A 19,136-nucleotide genomic window follows, 5' to 3' on the forward strand; every position below is an offset into this window, starting at 1 on the left:
AGGGGAGGGAAACGAAAAGGAAGGAAGGGGAGGGAAACGAAAAGGAAGGAAGGGGAGGCCCCGCCGGCAGGTCCGTGTCCGTGCTTAGCGGGCGGCAGCGGCTGGGCGCTCCCCCGCGGCGGTGCCATGGGGGCGCCCGGCGTGAAGGCGGTGTTCTTCGACCTGGACAACACGCTGGTCGACACGGCGGCGGCCGGGCGCCGCGCCATCGAGGAGGTACTGCCCCGGCCCCGAGCCCTGCGGCCTCGGCCCTTCCCGGCCGGGCAGGACGGGGCTCCCCGCGCCCTCCCTTCCCCTTCCCTTCCCTCCCGGGCCGCCCCCGGCGCGTAGCGGGTCGGGTCGGGTCGGGGGGAGGCGGCGGCGCCACGGGTCCTGCTGTCGGTTGCAGGTGGTGAAGGCGCTGCGGTGCCGGCACCGCTGCGGGGAGGGCCAGGCCCGCGACATCTGCGAGAAGGTGCAGGCGAAGCTGCTGAAGGAGTGCCACGACCCCGCCAGGACGTGCATCACCGAGCTGCGGATCTCGCACTGGGAGGAGGCGATCCAGGAAACCATCGGGGGGGAGGCGAACCGCAGCCTGGCCGCCGAGTGCTACTTCTTGTGGAAAACCACCCGGCTCCGGCACCTCACCCTGGCCGAGGAGACGCGGGGCATGCTGACGGAGCTGCGCAAGGCCGTCCGCCTGCTCCTCCTGACCAACGGGGACCGGCAGACGCAGAGGGAGAAGATTGAAGCCTGTGCCTGCCAGCCCTACTTCGATGCCATCGTTGTGGGAGGAGAGCAGAAGGAGGAGAAGCCGGCGCCGTCCATATTTCATTACTGTTGCGACCTCCTGGGGGTGCAGCCTGCGGAGTGCGTCATGGTCGGTGACTCTCTCGACACAGATATTCAAGGAGGCCTCAACGCTGGCCTGAAGGCGACTGTCTGGCTAAACAAAACGATGGCAACCCCCGCAGATAGCTCCCCGGTACCTCACTACGTCATTTCTTCTGTTCTCGACCTTCCGGCAGTTTTACAGAAGATGGAGCATAAAATTAACGCCAGGTTAGGAAATGACCATACGGTTAGTAGTAATGAGGCACACTGACAGCTCTGGCATGCGGTCGGAGAAACACTGAGCTGTTGACCCATCCTCATGTTAAAAATTTGACCCTAGGATTTTAAACTCATGTATGTTACGCTTTCTTATACAGCAGGTGGACGAGTAAGAGCACAGCTGTCAGTGAAACAGGATAGAAGCAAGAGTATTAGATTAATATAAAGGACACGAGTGCAGTTAATTTAAGATAACTGCCTGTGTCTGAAAATTATCTTGGCAGATGGGCTAAAACATACTTGTCTCTGACCAAAGTTCTTAGTCCCTTGTTTTCATACTGGACAAGAAAATTTGGATGTTGTGACCTTTCACATGCCTTGCTGACTTGTAAGTTCAGCAGAAGCTTCGGTTCAAGCCTTGTTTGCAGTGTGGAAAACATGAAAGCGAGAGAGTGTTGTACAAGCTAGTAAAAGTTCTCAATTGATCTGCAGCTTATTTCAGAAACTGAAGTGACCTTTGCTTTTTCTAAAACCAGAATTTATTGACAGAATTTATTACGTAGCAGATTACTAGGAAACGATTACCTCTGATCCCTTTTCAGGTTTAAGTTTTCAAGTTTTAGCTTTTTTTTCAGAATTTGCAGTGACTTTTCAGTTACAGAATCAGTACCTCTTGCCAAAAATATTTAAATGTGCATAAAACTTGTATTTGTAAAGGGGACCATTTATCAGAGGGACTTCATGGATAAGGTTTTACTTCATATTATCATGGTGCTTATACAAATAGGCAGTATATGTGTAATTCAGATTATAAGACAAGTTTTTGTTGGAATGTAATTGGTATAACAGGGATATTTTCAATGATCTTACTGTACTGTCAAGCTCTGTAATAGCTCATATCATTGTGCTGTCTGATTTTATTAGTTAATTTTTATCAGACTCCTTGGAGAAACTGTTCTTGTTCTTGCTCAGGTAGATGACTGCTCAGAGTCAACTGCAGGATCAGTGATTTTTTTTTTGTCTGTTTTAATAGCAAGCACTGCTATACAATCCCTCCTTAATCCAGTTTCTACATGTATGTCATGTGATTTACTCTGGAGGAAGTATGACTTAGCTGTTTGTAAATGATTTTCATAACTCTCTTCCAGGAACTTGGAAAATGATATGTATGACAGTAAGGTATACAGTTTCATAAAGTGTATGTGCTATTTGTTCCACTAGATGCATCTAGTGGAACATCTAAAACTATATGTTTTAGAGATGACCCTGTAAAACACTGACATTTCTCTTTCCCATATTATTACCTTAATAACTTAATTTTGTTGTACTTCTTATTTATACTACAAAACAGACGAGAAAATTTTCCTCAAATACACATGTATTAAATGGAAATGTACACGCTTGGAAAACCTGCCTTTTTCAAAACCTATTTGCTATATATAAATAGGGCTGAATATCTGATAACGTGAGTAATCAAACTTCATATTGTAGAATAAAGCTATGACAAATCTTTCAAGAACAGGAGTATTGAGGAGCTGGCAGAAGATAGCCTGGCACGTTGGCTATAAAGAAAGGTCAGCCAAGAGTACCGAACCCTACCAGAAAAAGGGTAAGTGGAAGGAATCGTGTATACAAGAACGATATCTTTGTTTAACTTTACATGAATTTAAATTGATGTAATTAAGAAAGCTTCACAAAGAGTGACAGATTCAGTTTAGAGGAGGGTATTATTAATCTGGGTTAAATTACTTGGCAAAGGGCTCCATCATAACATTTCTCCTACATCCAAGTAGATGGAAGTATTCATACAAGTTTGAAACCCTGTCATCAAATTAATCCTTAAAAAGGGTAGAGCCATCCATGTCCTTCATGTTGTTGAGCCAAGACCTTTGAGACACTAGGATCATTGAGGAGAACAGAGGCAGGCTCCACCCGTACCTATGAGGAAATGGGCATGACCCACAAGTGATCCAATTACAGTGACAGGGTGAGTGGCCAGATGTAATATGAGACAGCAGGACTGACTGGACACACCTTTGATACTGAAGGAAGAGGCCTAAGTTAAGATTTTATTTTCTCTTTGGGAGAGTATGAAAACAGTCACTGTTGTTTAGCTGATGAGCAAAACATTGCTGATAAGATTCCTTGTAACAGGAATTCCTTGAATCCTGTCAGGAATATTAATTAAAAGTAGAAATGTATCCAAAAGGTTAGATGAATCCCTGAAAAGATAACTTAGATGAAGCCATCTGTTATAACCATACTGTCTGATACAAAAGCAATAACTTTATTTACAACAACATCCGAAAGTACTGGCAGTATAACTCCATTGTTTGCACAGCATCAGGCTAATAGAACTGGGGTCAGAATGATGTTTCTGACGCAGCTGTGATTTAAAATAACCAATATTAATAATTCACAATTCTGTCTATGGACTTGAAGGATGTACATACCAGGTTACCATTTTCTAATGTAAGTTGAGGTTTATATTCTCTTGCCATTGCATCATTCTAGGATGCTTCTATGAATGAGCCCGCTCATTGTGTAAAAGGTCTCTCGTTTTAGAAGAGTCTGTTCCTTGTTTTCCACTTGGCCAGTTATTTCCTTATATCTACAATCTACGAAAAAAAATGCTGTAGCTGAATGCTCAGGTGATAGTGTGGTCTGCAAAGGCCACACCTAAGTACACTTTTTTCCATTGCTGAGAACTGTACCAGGCTGGATGTGACTACTGGTTTCCAGTCAGGGCAATATTATTATGATGCTGCTATAAAACAAGAAGAAACAATGTGAGAGACTTCTCCACTGGGAGTCTTCTTAGAAGTAATTACCAAAAAAACTGGACTACATATTTGGAATAATTCTAAATGCACAAGATGGTTTTCTTGGATGGAGGTATTAGAGAAAACCAAGAGAAGATAATTTTACTTATGGAAATGGAAAAATTAATAATAGGATAATTTTCAGATCAGAAGCAGAAATAGATCAATAAAACAGTCTGTATTCAGTTCCAGTTAAGTTCTGGTTTTGCTTAGTGATATGCTCTGTTAGATAACTTATCTAGTTTAAATTATATTGCCAAAACACACTAAATAAAAAAAGAGAAAAATAAATTCCGTGTATATTTTTAAACACCTTTTTTTCAGATAAATTTTATCTACTGAGGTTGATCTTCAGTAATTTTGACTTTAGTTAAACAAACTGTAACAAAAGTGTAATACCAACTGTATTTTAATTCTTGATTTAAAATAATCCGTGTACTAGTCTAATAAAAGTATTTTGTTTATAAAATATTTCTTTTAGCACTCTGTCTTACAGTGGGTGACTATGTTTGTGGCCAGGTTTACAACAAAGGACAAGAGTTTTTTTTTTTTTTTAATAGCACAGAATTAGCTTTAAAATCTGTGACACTGACATATAGATATATTGAAAGTGTGTAGTTCCCATCACTTCAATCAGAGGCTGAGACATAACTCTGCGTTTATGAAGCTTCATGGCCTGACTGCATAGACCACATTGAATTCCTAACAATAGTTCACTGCCAGTTGAACCTGACTTGCCAAAAAGGCATTTGGCTGTACCCAGTGTATGAAGTATCACAGATCTGCATGTCTTAGCATCTCTGTTCTTGTTCAGCGAGCTTTGTATGTGTGAGACATTAAGCTGGACAGCAAGAGCATCAGAAATGGGAATATTTTTCTACATGCTTGGAAAAACTTCAGCACAAAGTTGAAAGTTCTTTGAAGTGACTCAAATGGTTTGTGCAGGAGACATGCACCAGAATACTAGGCTATTGGAAAGAAGTAAGATGTTTGGATGGGGTGACAACAAAAGGTTATCACGTTTCCTGAAATACAGACAATGGATAGCTTCCTGTGCAGCAGATAACCTGAACCTATTCTGCTTGTCTTTTCCTCCGAAGCTCTTGTTAATTGGCAATGACAATAATATGGTTTTGAACTAGACTGACGTACTCAGATATCAGAGCAGTTTCTCTTAGAAAATAAATAAAGATGCTGTATGTTTAGTTTTTTTTTTTTTTAATTCATGTATTCTACGAATAATATTACAGGTTTCGTTCCAGTTTCATTTTTCCCCCCTTCAGGATAGTAGCTACCTTGTCAGAAGTGATACTCAGTGGTAGGCCAGACTGGCTTTGAAAGCACCATTGCTGCTTTAAAGCAACCGCTGCTGCAATATAACGAAGAAATTCTACTTAGGCAGAAAAATTTCTCATACTAATTTGAAATAAATGCTGAAAGATTCCCAGAGTAGAGTTGCAATATGAATTTGGATAGCCAATTGGTAGGATGGTGAGCTTAAATATACCATGCTTACTCCACTACCAGACACAATGTCTTAAGATTTACATGTATGCTTACATTGTATATTCTGGGTGAAGCACAGCGAATTATGGCATGGTTTCCTATCGCCTCATATACTGTGTGGGATTACCATCAGAAACACTTCAGTTGGTTCAGATAGGGACTTTTAGAGCACAGTTCCCCTGAGCTATGTAAAACAGCTACTCCGTGATGACTTCTGTCCTCAGGATGTCTTACTTTCCTCCATTGATTATAAACATATCTGGATGATGGATTCAAACAGAGGTATCTATTCTACTAAGTGACTGTGTGCATTAAATGTAACTATCTGAGATTCTGGTTAAAGTCAGAGCTAAAATGAAATAAGTTTGTCTTTGAAGGTGACCATCTTCAGTATGATATGTATAGTTCAAAGCCTGTTGAGCACCCATGAAGGATTACAATTTCAAAGAAATTGTTCTGGGCTGCAATGTATGGCAATATATCATCCTCCTGTATTTTAAGAGTCTGCCAAGATTCAGAACAGCCACCTGATGAAATGCTCCTTATCTCAGCATTTAAACACAAAATCTGTCCCTGGTCCCATACGACCGCTCATGCAATTAAAGCCAGAGTTGGGAGGGGAGGCTTTTGAAAAACAAGCATCACGTTGAGAATGGAGGAGTGCGGTTATTGCTCCCAGTATACTCATTTGATTCATAAAAATACAGCCAGGAATGCCTCTGTCAATAGGTTGTGCAAGAAGTCAGGAAAAAAAGCTGTTCTAACCTGGGTGCAGATGCGGTTTGGATCAGAAATTGCAAACATTTTAGCTTTATTCTTCAATAGCACCTACAGCCAACGCAGCTGGCACGAAATGCAAGGCATGTTATAAACTTGCAAACATACAGTAAATAATACTCCTGACCTCAAGGGAGTTTGCAATCTACACAGCCTTACACAAAGTTTTTCATAGTACCTACAGATTTAAGATTATCATAGTCTGAGTGTACTCTTAATTCTGTCAGTCATCAATAATAAAGAAATTTGTGTCCTTCATTTTTGTCTTTAACCTCGCAGCAGAGGAGCACTGGTCCCTCATCCCATGGCTGTGTGTGAAGTCAGCAGGATTTGTGTCTATCCATCTGCCCCCTCGCTATCCCGGTCTGGTCATTCATTCTCAGCATTACAATACAGCAGCAGAACCACATAGTGTTGGCAGTTTAGATATGTAGTGACTCCTTTTTCAACTTTGGCTCTAAATTGGGAGGATTTTTACTTCTAAGCTAACTTGAGGGATTTAAATTAAAGTTAAAATCCTTCCTTAGTTCTATACTAACAAAACTCATCACCTGGAAATCATCTGAGCACGTTGAGAAGTACAACAAATAGAAATGCAATGTATCTCTAATGTATGTAGTGTATACTGTTCTTTTGTGCACAGCTTTTACTGTTCTATCAACCTTGCACTGGGATTGTCTCCATTATAACGCACTTTCTAGATCATGCTGTGCACATACAAGAGGCATAACAATGCAGAGATGATGTCAGCTGTGTCTAAAGCAAAAAACTGCAACTTTGTGCCTATGTTGCAAGGGACCTAAACACAGAGAATCACGTTGCCTGCTCCATATAGCATATTTCAGCTATTTATTCCATCTGATTAAAAAAAAAAAAAAATTGCAAAGCGAGCCTTGTAGTGAAAAGTCCTCAAACACCAGGAAAAAAAAAAAAAAAGCATTTAAAAAAACAGTAAATGAAATTATGGTGCTAATACATGAAGTTTTAGTCCTTCAGAAATGCAATCCATGTTTCTCAGGTCAATAAAAACTAATGGAAGAGAGCCAGCTCTTGTAATAAGATCATGTGAGAACATACATTTATTACCACTTCTTGGCAGCTGTGTGCCGCGAGCACATGTTTGGGCCATGTTTGTTTTAAACAGCCTTTCCTCTCAATAAACTTCCATTCATATCACACAGACTAGGTAAATTTGTCAATTTGTAAAAAATAGTGTAAAAACATGTTTAATAAAGCCCCAAAACAAAATTTCCTGTTAGTCATCTATAGATATCAGAGTTTATAATGCAAGTTTAAAATAGCAAATTTGAGTTACTTTCCTGCAAGTTTCAAAATAAATGTTGACGATAAGTTGTTTTAAGAAGTGAATGTTCTGCAGACAACAAAGCACTAACATGCATTCCCTCAGTTTCTCTGTGTTCTGTCAGGTCATCACTGGCTCTGCGCATTGGGGTTTTCTGTTAACTGTATTCAAGAGCAACTTGGCCACACTGAGAAAACTCAACTAATTTACATTCTGGAAAAAATACATTGCTAGGCAATACGGAAGAAACTATGCAGGTAGTTTAAACTACATTTGAATATGCATTTTAGTTAATGCATGTAATGCATTAATACATGTTTTTGTTGGGTTCTTTCTTATGATTGCAATCATCTAAGAATTACACTTTAGATCAAGGATTTAGGGAACTGTTTTATACTTCTCAATGACTCTAGGAAATCACAAGGTATCGTTACGGCTCAATGACCCCCCTCTGCTCAATGAACTTTCCAGAAATAAAGATGAAAAACATTTCAATTTATCCTGCTTTCCAGGCTAAAGTCCATCCCAGAGAACATTAGATTAGCAGTTTTTTATTTACCTATCTTGTTACTGAGTATGCTCAATCGCATTGCCTTCAGACGTGTGGGAAGCCCATACTCCCTAGCTAGTGACCAGTGTAAAAGAAAGGTCCAACTAGGTGTGAAATCATAGAATCACAGAATCATTCCAGTTGGAAAAGACCTCCAAGATCATCTGGTCCAACCATCACCCTACCACCAATGTCACCCACTGAACCATGTCCCTAAGCACCACGTCCAACCTTTCTTTGAACACCCCCAGGGACGGTGACTCCACCACCTCTCTGGGCAACCCGTCCCAATGCCTGGCTGCTCGTTCTGAATAGAAATGTCTCCTCATTTCCAACCTGAACCTCCCCTGGCCATTCCCCCTAGTCCTATCACTAGTTATCTGCGAGAAGAGGCTGACTCCCAGCTCCCCACACCTTCCTTTCAGGTAGCTGTAGAGAGAACAAAACATGTAGAGAGAACAAAATCACTACATATCAACATGTATCAGCTATTCCAATATGATTTGTTGCTTCTTTTGCTGTGCAGGTGTTAAGAATGTCACTAAATTTTTCTATCCTATCAATGAAATAGATCATCAAGTATCCTCAAAGTCATTGTGCTGTTTTCATCGGAGTAATAATACGTCAGGCCTGTGTTTTTGAGGCAGCCAGTCTTAACTGTTTTCATTAGTCCTACTGGCTGGCTTTTCTTTGCTGTTAATGATGTGGCCTGGTTTTGTGACACGTAAAATCTCCCTGGGGTTCCGATTTGTCAGGAAGTCTGCAGTGGATGGAGTGACAGCCTTTGTTTTCCAAACTGTTGATGCCTTCTATTGTCCTTTGTTGCAGATATCTAAATGGGAAGGGTCCTGAATGTTCTAAGTGCTTTTTTTTTTGCAGTAAGAAAATGCATAAACAACACAAACAGCTTGTTTATTTTGTTTTCTGCAAATGTAACTGGGTAAAAATACTCTCTGTTTCCATCCCTCTAAGCTGAAAATATTTTAAAGGGTGCCTAGTATCTTGATAGCTAAAACACTGAGATATTTATCTTTTCTCCTGTTACTCAAAAGCTTTCACCTGTTTTAAAAAGGCAGCTGCTGCAGCCAGAGGTTCATCTTAATGTTGCATTATTTTTGGTTTACATTGTATTTCTATGCTTTATCTTCTAATGAAAACAAGCTTCTACCTTAGAGATGTGTTTACTTTGAGATAAGTCTACAAAAGTAACTTTTTTTTTTCTTAAATATTGTGCCCCTGTTCATATTCAAAAAGAGGCTTCACTATTTTTCTTCTGTTTCAATTTTCAATCACTATAGACCAGTGCTGCATTCAGGTTTGTAGGCAGGCATACAGGAGTTTGTTTAAGAAAAAGTTTTTTTTTTTTCCCCTCTATTCCTGCCTGCTAAAGGGATGTCTTTAAAGAGTCACAATGCTGCAAATAATCTATTTTTTCTACAATGAAAGAAGCAAATATATTTTAGGATTTTTTTGGGGGGTGCCTAATTTAGGAGCAAAGAAAGAGAAAATTAAAGCTGAATATCAGGACTGTTTCTTGACTACAAGGGGTTAGTGTCTGGAGTAGCATTGAAAAGAAAGTCCCATCGTTTGGGCTTTTAAAAATACACTCAGTTTATTACGTCCACATTTGCTCACCTGAGCTTCTTAAAATCCTTTCAGAATATTTATATAATAGAAATTTTAAAATACGTCAGTATCAAGAACAATGCAACAAATAGTCAGCTAAAAACTTCATTTTCCGAGTTTCCTCAGCAGATGGCATTAGAGGTTTGCTAGCTGCAGATACAAGCACTTTTTTTTTTCCTCCTGTTTTCCTTATTTTTTCTCCATCACTGTTTTAAATTTAAAACATACTGGTAGCCATAAATAAGTCGGTGCATTCTTCTTTTCACACCACACTACCCTCCTGACATCATCAATGACCACAAGACCCTATTTCACTAGGCAGTGTACAAATACATGGCTTATGTAGGCAAACATCATCTTTGTTTGAAGAATGGCCATCTGAGGCATACTTTGCAAGCTGCACAACAGTCTGTCGGAAAAGAACATGCAACACATTTGTGGTAACATCATGATGCCAAAAAAATGCACCCTTCTAAGGGATGGGCGCACTGTGCTGGAACTGATTTTGATTTATATTGTGTAGGTATTGGATTTGAAAAAGAAAAAGAAAAAGAAAAAGAAAAAGAAAAAGAAAAAGAAAAAGAAAAAGAAAAAGAAAAGAAAAGAAAAGAAAAGAAAAGAAAAGAAAAGAAAAGAAAAGAAAAGAAAAGAAAAGAAAAGAAAAGAAAAGAAAAGAAAAGAAAAGAAAAGAAAAGAAAAGAAAAGAAAAGAAAAGAAAAGAAAAAAAGAAAAGAAAAGAAAAGAAAAGAGAAAAGAAAAGAAAAGAAAAGAAAAGAAAAGAAAAGAAAAGAAAAGAAAAGAAAAGAAAAGAAAAGAAAAGAAAAGAAAAGAAAAGAAAAGAAAAGAAAAGAAAAGAAAAGAAAAGAAAAGAAAAGAAAAGAAAAGAAAAGAAAAGAAAAGAAAAGAAAAGAAAAGAAAAGAAAAAAGAAAAGCAAGTAGAAAGGGAAAGGGGAAAGGGGAAAGGGGAAAAGGGAAAGGGGAAAGGGAAGGGAAGGGAAGGGAAGGGAAGGGAAGGCAAGGCAAGGCAAGGCAAGGCAAGGCAAGGCAAGGCAAGGCAAGGCAAGGCAAGGCAAGGCAAGGCAAGGAAAGGAGGAACTTATTTCCTGCAGCTGATGCTGCAGTGGCACCTGTATGATTTCAGATTCTCCTGCTGAGCTCGTCTTTCTACTTTTAGACAATACATCAGCACTTCGTTTCTACAACCTCACGTAAAGGATTTCTGTAAGCTGTTACCTGCTACTGCATTCTATTTTTCTCAGCCTGGTAAGTTTTCAGCCACATCCACAGATTTGGGCAGTGGCTGTGAAGTGAGCACCTCCATTCCTACCTGGGTACCCGAAAACATGGGCAGATCTTCATCTGCAAACCCAGCAGCGAAGTGTTTGGCTTCTCTCCCAGTTACTGGCAGTGGCTTTGGTTCCCAGCGGTGGCTGCAGGTTCAGCTGCAGCACTGAACACGGGCACTGCTCCCTGCTGTAGGTCTCAGCGCTCAGCAGGCGGCAGCTGAGGATCAATGTTCAGCAGGAGCAGCCCACAGGCTCCGTGCAGCTGCAGCAGCCTATCGCAGAGTTGGTAAAATGACAAATATGTTGTCCCCAGGTGCCCAAGGGCTTCTGTCTCCAGCTTAACAGAGAGGGAATGAGGCGGAAAACCATCAGGGCTGGCTGGTGGTCACACAGCAAGCTTGGGATGGAGACAAGACTCGCAGTGAGCTCTGCCTGGCCCTTGGCAGAGGTTTTGGTCTCTGAACCCAAGACAAAGCCTCCTTGGAAGCTCTCCTAGGCCAAGGCAACAGCATGGTGTTAGGCCCTGTCCATTGTCATGAGAATAAACACCGCAGCACTGTAAAGGTTCAAAATGTTCACTCAGCAACTCTTCTCACCTGTGAGCATGGCTGTGCAGGAGCAGCATTGTTTCCTCCGGCAAATAATTGTGGATGAGGGTACACACTTAAAAAACCTATACTGTCTGCCCGTCTTCTCCTGAAGGCCCCTGGAACATTTTGGGGTTTTCTCATTAGGGCTGGTGTTAGAGTAGTTTTTTTTTTTTTTTTCTCCATGTTAAGTAACATAATCAGATGTTTGAACAGAGAAAAATGCCCTTAAACAATCCCCAAGGCCTTTCAATGATGCTTAGGAGGCAAGATGCTGCATTGTCTGAGTGACCGTATGTTTTATACACACACCAGATGTGGGGAATGCAATGATTTTAAAGTACCTTCGTGCCTTACTCAGGCCAGAAAGACACAAAATGCCAAGACTTTGGTGCTAAAACTCTGGAACAGTCAGTGTAAATGGTCAGCACAGCTTTGACCACTGAGACTGTAAAAGGTTTTGTCACAGGAGTGACCAGGAATTATGTCCCTCATACTATGTTTCCTACCCTCCTTTTCCTTTTCCTGCCCATTCAAGTCCTCCCATTATTTTCATCCAATTCTAAGGACATAATTGCTAAGCATTTTTACTACAAATTTATACCTAGCATAAAATAAGCTCAGGAGGCTGCTCAGTGCATCACACCCAAAGTAAGCATGACCAATTACTGTTTTGTTTTAATGAATAATATTTCTTCATTTAGCTGACTTCCTAAAAGCTTCAGTGCTTTTCCATGCGCTGCAGACAACAAGTTTGGAAGGTAAAAAGGCTGAAATCTAACACTCCTGCAGATTTCCACAGGTCATACCAGAGAAATAACTGGTATCTGTTCTGCTCGTGCTTGCAGCTCTCTGGCCCAGACTCGAGCTGTGCTGTCCCTGGGGTGACCAGAGAGGAGCCCCGCTAAGAGCAGGGTGTGCATGGCTGAGGGAGGTGGTGGAGAAGTCTGGCCTGCTGCTAGCGAGGCAGCTCCTGTCACACGTCCTTGATGAACATTTTACCTTACTGCGGCAAAGCAACTCGGGGGTGATGTCCTCTCTGACAGATCAAAGTCAGTGGGAATTCCCTTTGAGCAAAAGCAGCAGCTGTTATCTCCGAGAGGCTGAGGGATCAGGTTTACCTGGAATTTCCCAAGACAAAACCCATAGCTGCTGGCAGGTATTTGTCAGCATGCAGCGGGCTGGCGTGCAGAAAACTACCAGGATATGCCATGGAGTAGTGAGCACTTTAACCTGGACGCTGGGGGGGAAACAGGGGCATCCTGGGCAGGGGTGCCCCAGCACCTCTGCAGATGAGCACAGGGCGAGCAGAGTCGCAGCATCAGGGAAGAGGTACACGCAAATAACTCAAGTACTTCCCTGCACACCCTACACGTTAAATGCAGAATTAATTCCCACAGGATGTTGTGACAAAGTATAAATGGCTTCAGAAAGATCAAACAACATTGTAGAGGATGAATACAAAAGAACATGCCGAACTTAGTGGTTTGGATGCTGTTGGATGCTGCTTATGCCTCGGGAAGTCTGTAAATCACCAATGGCCAGCGGCTAGAAGTGTTTACCAGGGAAAGGATTGCCCCTGAAAATGCCTCACTTCTCCTCCTCCTCCTCAGCCATCTACTGCTTGCCACCCCTACATTGCCACCTCGCAGCCAGCACACCCGACTGACATGTTTCCAAGCTGGCTCCATATGGATGTTCTCAGACAACCTTTTCCCACAAAATCGCAAGAAAATATCCACAGAAATAAGATAATGTTTATATAATTTGTATAAAGCTTACATCTCTCATTTAGAAAATATTATGCTAGGAGGCTTTTGCACCTTGCAGACGAATACCTCAGAAAATCAAGCAGAACTTGCAGGTATTTCAGATACAATCACTGAGCCTTCTGGCATCTTCCAACTTTACCTTCCAACTTCCAGGCACAACTGATGCCTGAAGGAAAGTGTTTCCAAATACACTTTTGGGACCTGCCTCGTTACCCAGCAGACGAAATCTCCATAAAAGTTATTTAAAGTATCTCGTGGGCCCATGTGGCCTGAAGAAAATATCCAAGGTAGGTCACAGTGAAGGAAAAATCTCACCTCTGCCTCATCACAACACTAACTCACAACTCTAACCAAGGACGAAGTGTAGCCCTTCACTGCTCTGTGCAGGGATACTTCCTTTGGCCAGCACATATCGACCGAGTCACAGATATCGTGACTACTCTCCTTATATTCTTTCAAGTGGTGTTTATTCTGCTTAGTATACAAGGTACTGCTTATGATCAGAGCCAGAAATAATAATTTTATATATATATTGCTTTAGAAGAATATATTTCTTTAAGTGGATAATAAAAAATTACCTCTTTAAATGTGGCACTGCTGGATTTAACAGCTTTTTATGTGAAATTTGCCCTGGGAAGAAGTCCTGAGTAAAGCTATGGACCACACAAGTTTCAGTCTAAAAATAGCACTCACAAAGGAAGGGGAGTTGTGGAAATTGAGCTCCTCCGAGCCTACAAACATTTCAATGTGTGGAAGTGCTATCAGTCAGCTCTCAGGTTTAAACTTAGATTTGTACCGATACCTTGCTCAAGCAAAGCCCCAGTGACTCAAGCATGTGACGAGCATGTTGTGCACATGCAACTGCAGATATCCCACTGACCCCGTTCATTGATATGGCTATGAACATCTTAAAATATTTTTTAAACATTCACGTGGGCAGTTTTGACTCTCCCATTCTCCCCCAGTGCCTCCAAATATTTTTCTATTGAGGCTTTCCAACATCTTTTCCCAAGACAAGATAGTCAGCTTTCCTGGACGGTATATTTCTTAGGGGTACATTGTACCAGAAGTTTTCTGCATTGATTCTTTAGAAAACAAATCAAAAACTACCAAAACGAGCACTAGTGAATAAGATCTGCACTGTAATGCTAGTTCATAATATAGTAGGCAATCCTGCATCTTAAAGAACAGCACTAGATGTATTGCTACATGATACGTCCAGTGAGAATCACAGACAGATAATACCATCCTGATGAACAAACAGAACAGCTATTATCTCTAGCATGAAGTACTGGCAGGTTTGTTGTCAGCATCCGTTCAGCGTGAGACTACATGCTGGAAGGTCTCTGGAAATATTTCCACTCACGTACACTCTTTTTCTGTTATTTGGTCACTGTAACCTTCTCAAAATTAGTTTCCACAGACTTCTGTCAAAGCTCACCTGTTCACTTGCGTGCTACCTGAGGCACAAGACTCAGCAGTAATGGCTTGAAAAGCTTCTTTGCACACACCTAAATCAATTTCTTTCCACTGCAAGGCTGAAGAAACTGTGGCCTCTTTCCAGACAAAAGGAAAATAACTCCTTATCTAAACTTAAGTTGCAGTTGTAACTTTATTTTAACGAGGTAGTTACAGTCTTCAGCACTCATTTTTTAATTATTTGGAGGAATCCTCTAGGACACAGTGAAACAGAACTGTAGGATATTAATCTGGGCTAGAAAAATCCAATTATCAGAAACATGCAGGCAGCTTTTCTAAACAACAGCCATTACATTCTGCAGGGTCCAAGTTTTAATTAAAACTAACAAAGCTCTGGTGTTCTCGATACAAAGAAGAACTCCAAACTTCCCAGTCCAGTTCAGGCTCGGCTGCCAATTCTGTCTTCTCTCGGCTTTATCTATATTCAAAGCCATACCAATTTAACTCCCAAGCAGTTTTTAATCACATTTAATGAAATAGATGCTAACCACTGCAGAAATGCTCTTAATTTGATTTAAACAAGGTTTATATTAGCCTAGTTAATTGAGTTTATTGCCACCTTCTGCTGGCAGACATATATTTCAAAGCTGAATAAAAGAGATTATATGACTAAGTTTAAATTATACGGCAAAACAGCATCATTTTGAAGCTAAAGGTTACCTAAGTTATAGAAACCATTTCAGGAGACGTTTTTGGCAGCTACCATGGAAAGACCCAAACAAGAGCCCCAAAAAGCAAGATCTGGGGGCTGGGGCACAGGGGGCACAGGTCTGCATGAGCAGCAGCCCCTTGTGCTGGGAGCTATAGCAGGGCAGGGATTTTATTATTTCAAATGTAAATCTCAAATTTTGAGATCTTAAAACAAATGGCTTTTTCTCCCACAAGACGTTGATAATGCATCATCCAACTGAGCTAAACAGATCCAGCCCGAAGCAGAGAGACCTTTTTAATAAGGATGTTAATTTATAGATAATTTTAATGCTGTAGATCACAGAAATCTAGTCTGTTTTGTTTGTTTGTTTGTTTAAGAGAATTATAATCTGATATTATTAATAAGCTTTTTGTCTTTGTCTGTTCAAACCCCAGCCAATCCTAAATGTCGTTGTCTGTATTTAGAATGCCCCCTTTATTAGCAGCTCAGCACACTCCTTTAAACAACCCATTACCGTTGCAGCTAAGACACTCGCTATTTGTTATTTTAAGGATCCAGCAGACAGGACAAAAATACCACTGCACTACATTGTAACAGCAGACGATTATAGTAAAAGAAGCTGCACAAGTGAACAGCAGAGGAGTTTTGTTTAGTGAATTCAGTGTGTCGAGACTGCACCACCACTTCCAGAGGCTAACTGTACTGCTTCTCCATAACCCAGTTGACATACAAAGAGGCTCCCATTTTATCCTGGGGCTCTGATCACCCTACTACCTACACTGCACACATTTTAATTTGCTTCTGGGCTTCAGACTACGGCAAAACAGCTAGTTCCACTGGGAACAAAGCCCCAGGTCTTTGGGCTTCGTTCCTGAGGCCAGCAACACATTGTGATGTATTAGTTAGCAGCTGCTCACAGATATCCTTCAGACTGGATCTTGCGAGGCTGACAAATGCACGGTGCTTCCTGTGCCCCTCGCCCCACTCCAAGAGGAGGGTGGTCCAAGACCTATGTCCTGTGATGGGATTCAGTTACAGGACTCCTGATCCCTCCACAGAAGGAATTCTGTTCTTTTAGGAAAAAATGCTGAAATGATCTCTAAACTATATCTTGTATGCATTAGTAGTATTTCACCTTGCGTACACCTCCTTTTCAAACTCAAAGGAGAGCTGACAACTTTAGTTTCTCTTGGTATGAAAAGCTTGTGATTTCCCTTACTATTTTCATGTTTCTTTTCCATCTTATGTTCTAAGTTAGGTTCTTATTATCGAGCTCCCTATTCCCAATCTTGTTTCTTGATTTTTTCCCTTTCTATTTTTGATAAGTTCTGAAAAAAAAAAGTCTTTGGAATATCTAATTACATGAAAGTAGGGATAATGCATAGATTATTATAGTCTGGTGTGATTTACCTAGCTTGGAGAAGTTAGCATTTTCTGAGAATACACTTTGAAGCTGCTAAATTTCATGGGAAAATTGAAAGAACTTAATTACATTGGAGCACAATTCGATGTTGCCACCCTAACCATCATATTTAATAGCACGAAACTGTATAATAGCTTTTGTCTTAAGAAATTCTTGAAGTGTTGCATCACTTTAGATCTGACTGAATTTTTAAAATATCTTGTTTATAAAAAAACGTGATCTCAAATTTAGAGAAGACTTGAGATAGCTAATTATATCTGGGAAACTTTTTGGAATATTTGTTTTCCAAAGAAAATTCTGAAGCTGTATTAATCCAAATTATCTCTGGAAAGTAAGAGATGCTACACCACTGTATTTTATTCCCTGTAAAGGCAATTGTGTCTTTGTGTTTTTATTTTTTTCCTGTCCAGCCAAAGAATGAAGAAACCAGTCACTAACACATTTCTAATCTCTTTTCTCCAATCTAATAAACACTTAATTTAAGAAAAAATACTTTAAGACAACAAGAAACAAATAAGTGAGCAATTCCCAGGGTATGGACTGCAGATGATTTAGGAGAGCATGGGAAGTGGTCCCCACTGTGAGGTTTTAGATAGTAGCATGCGAGCAAAGTGGTTCCTTTCTTTCACTCCTGCAACATTTTTGTTCGGTGACAGTGACCATAACCCCCCCAAAGCCTTGGCAACCTCTGACTCCCCCAAAGTCTGCTGCAGGGGAAGAGCTTACAGGAGGGAGCAAATGCATGGGAAGAATTGGGACCGCTCCTCCACCTCCCTGCCCCTTGCTGTCACCCACTCCCTGGGGCGGGCAGGTGACAGAGCCTTCTCCCCAGTTTGTACCCAAATTGCAGGGAAGCCCCAAGCCCTCCCTCCACAAGGGGTTAGTTCTGGAGGCAAGGCTGAGGGTTCCTCTGCTGCAGACAGCCAGACAATAAGGCTGGCTGATGCATGGGCCATATGTTTAATTTCCCATGGGAGTGTTGCTGCTGAGGGAGCATTGTACTGGCAGATATGGCAGAGCTACTGCCAAGGCTTATTTCATTTAATTGCAGAGCTTCGTTACTGACAAACATCCATTTCAGTTCATGAAAGGTGTATGCTATTTTATAGACTGCCTAATGGCTCCTGTTCCTGCTCTCCTGAGTTTGATCTCGCTGGGTATTTAACCTAGATGCCATCAGGCATCAGCAAATGCTTATTATGTATAATGAAGAAGGAAGGCCTAGCATGAGATGGAAAATTTTGGAAACAGCACCATAGCCGAAACATAAACTCAGCAGGAGCAGAGAGAGCTTCAGGAGCGGAGGTGACAAGGAAGCATCCTGAGCCATGAACAAGCCCCTCCACTATGTGCAATCCTCATTTGTGTGCCTGAAAAAGCCCCAAGTGACCCCACACAGTGCAGGTATTTACACCACTGGCTTCAGGAGCTGAGCAAGCCACTAGTTTCTCCCAGAAATATCACTTTTCCTTGGTAACTTTCCAGGGTAGCGTTGCCAAAGCCTTCCTGGATGGTACAGGTAACACCCTTTCTCTTTTATCTTCATTTTAAGTTCCCAGGCTAAGCTAGGCTCTTTCCTCCCGCAAATCCTAGCTCTAAGCCTCATCAAAAAGCTGTAGCCCAGTTTATAGCATATTTTCTCATCCCTAAACAGAACTTCACATCCTTTTGCAAATCTTCCACAATTATAAACCAAGGTTACACAATGAAATAACAGTGCCAGCTAACAGCAAGCACCATTTTTTTTTTTAAGAGTGTCCACTTCAGTGGTTGGGGAAGGCTTTAAGAATCCGAGCCCTTTTTTTCAAAAAGCACACATAAAAAGACAGGGAAGAACCTACAAAACACATAGAGCTGTGTTAAGCAGGCACATTCCCAGAGGTATTAAAATGCTGATATTATTTTTCTAATGAATACCCCAAAAGAATTCTCCAGCTTATCTCATCCTTTATCAGCTCTAGACGAGACAGGCACAGTGGGAAAATACGATTAGTTTTCTCGTTCCATGTTTGACCAGGTTTTGACAATCTGACTTCCTAAATCCTTTTCCTTCACTCATCACAATCCCCCCCCCTCCAGTTCTTCCCATTAGCACATTCCTGTACAGCTCCGGACTGACCTCGGCCTTTCAGACCAAAAGCAGGGCTCTTGGGATCAGGCATTTACCAAGACACGAGAAAATGCTGAGTGTTAGCCGTCAAGTGCCCCTTCTAACAAAACATTACTGTTTACCAGCTAAAGGGGACCACAGTCACTTGTGGGATAAATCTGTCTTCCGCTATAGTCTACGGGAATTGTTTTCCCTAAGTGTCTTCGCTGGT

At 41.2% G+C, this 19,136-nt stretch overlaps 1 protein-coding gene across 1 annotated transcript; it reads left to right on the top strand.

The window, feature by feature from the left end:
• Window positions 1-4,323, top strand: NANP (N-acetylneuraminic acid phosphatase). Its single transcript, XM_083831413.1, has 2 exons — window positions 1-216; window positions 389-4,323. Exons 1-2 carry the CDS (start codon window positions 127-129, stop codon window positions 1,082-1,084), a joined length of 786 nt encoding a protein of 261 aa, XP_083687539.1. The 5' UTR covers window positions 1-126; the 3' UTR covers window positions 1,085-4,323.
• Window positions 4,324-19,136: the final 14,813 nt, after the last annotated feature.

The sequence above is a fragment of the Anser anser genome (assembly GCF_964211835.1).
Source record: "Anser anser genome assembly, chromosome: 3".
Taxonomy (NCBI): Eukaryota; Metazoa; Chordata; class Aves; order Anseriformes; family Anatidae; genus Anser; species Anser anser.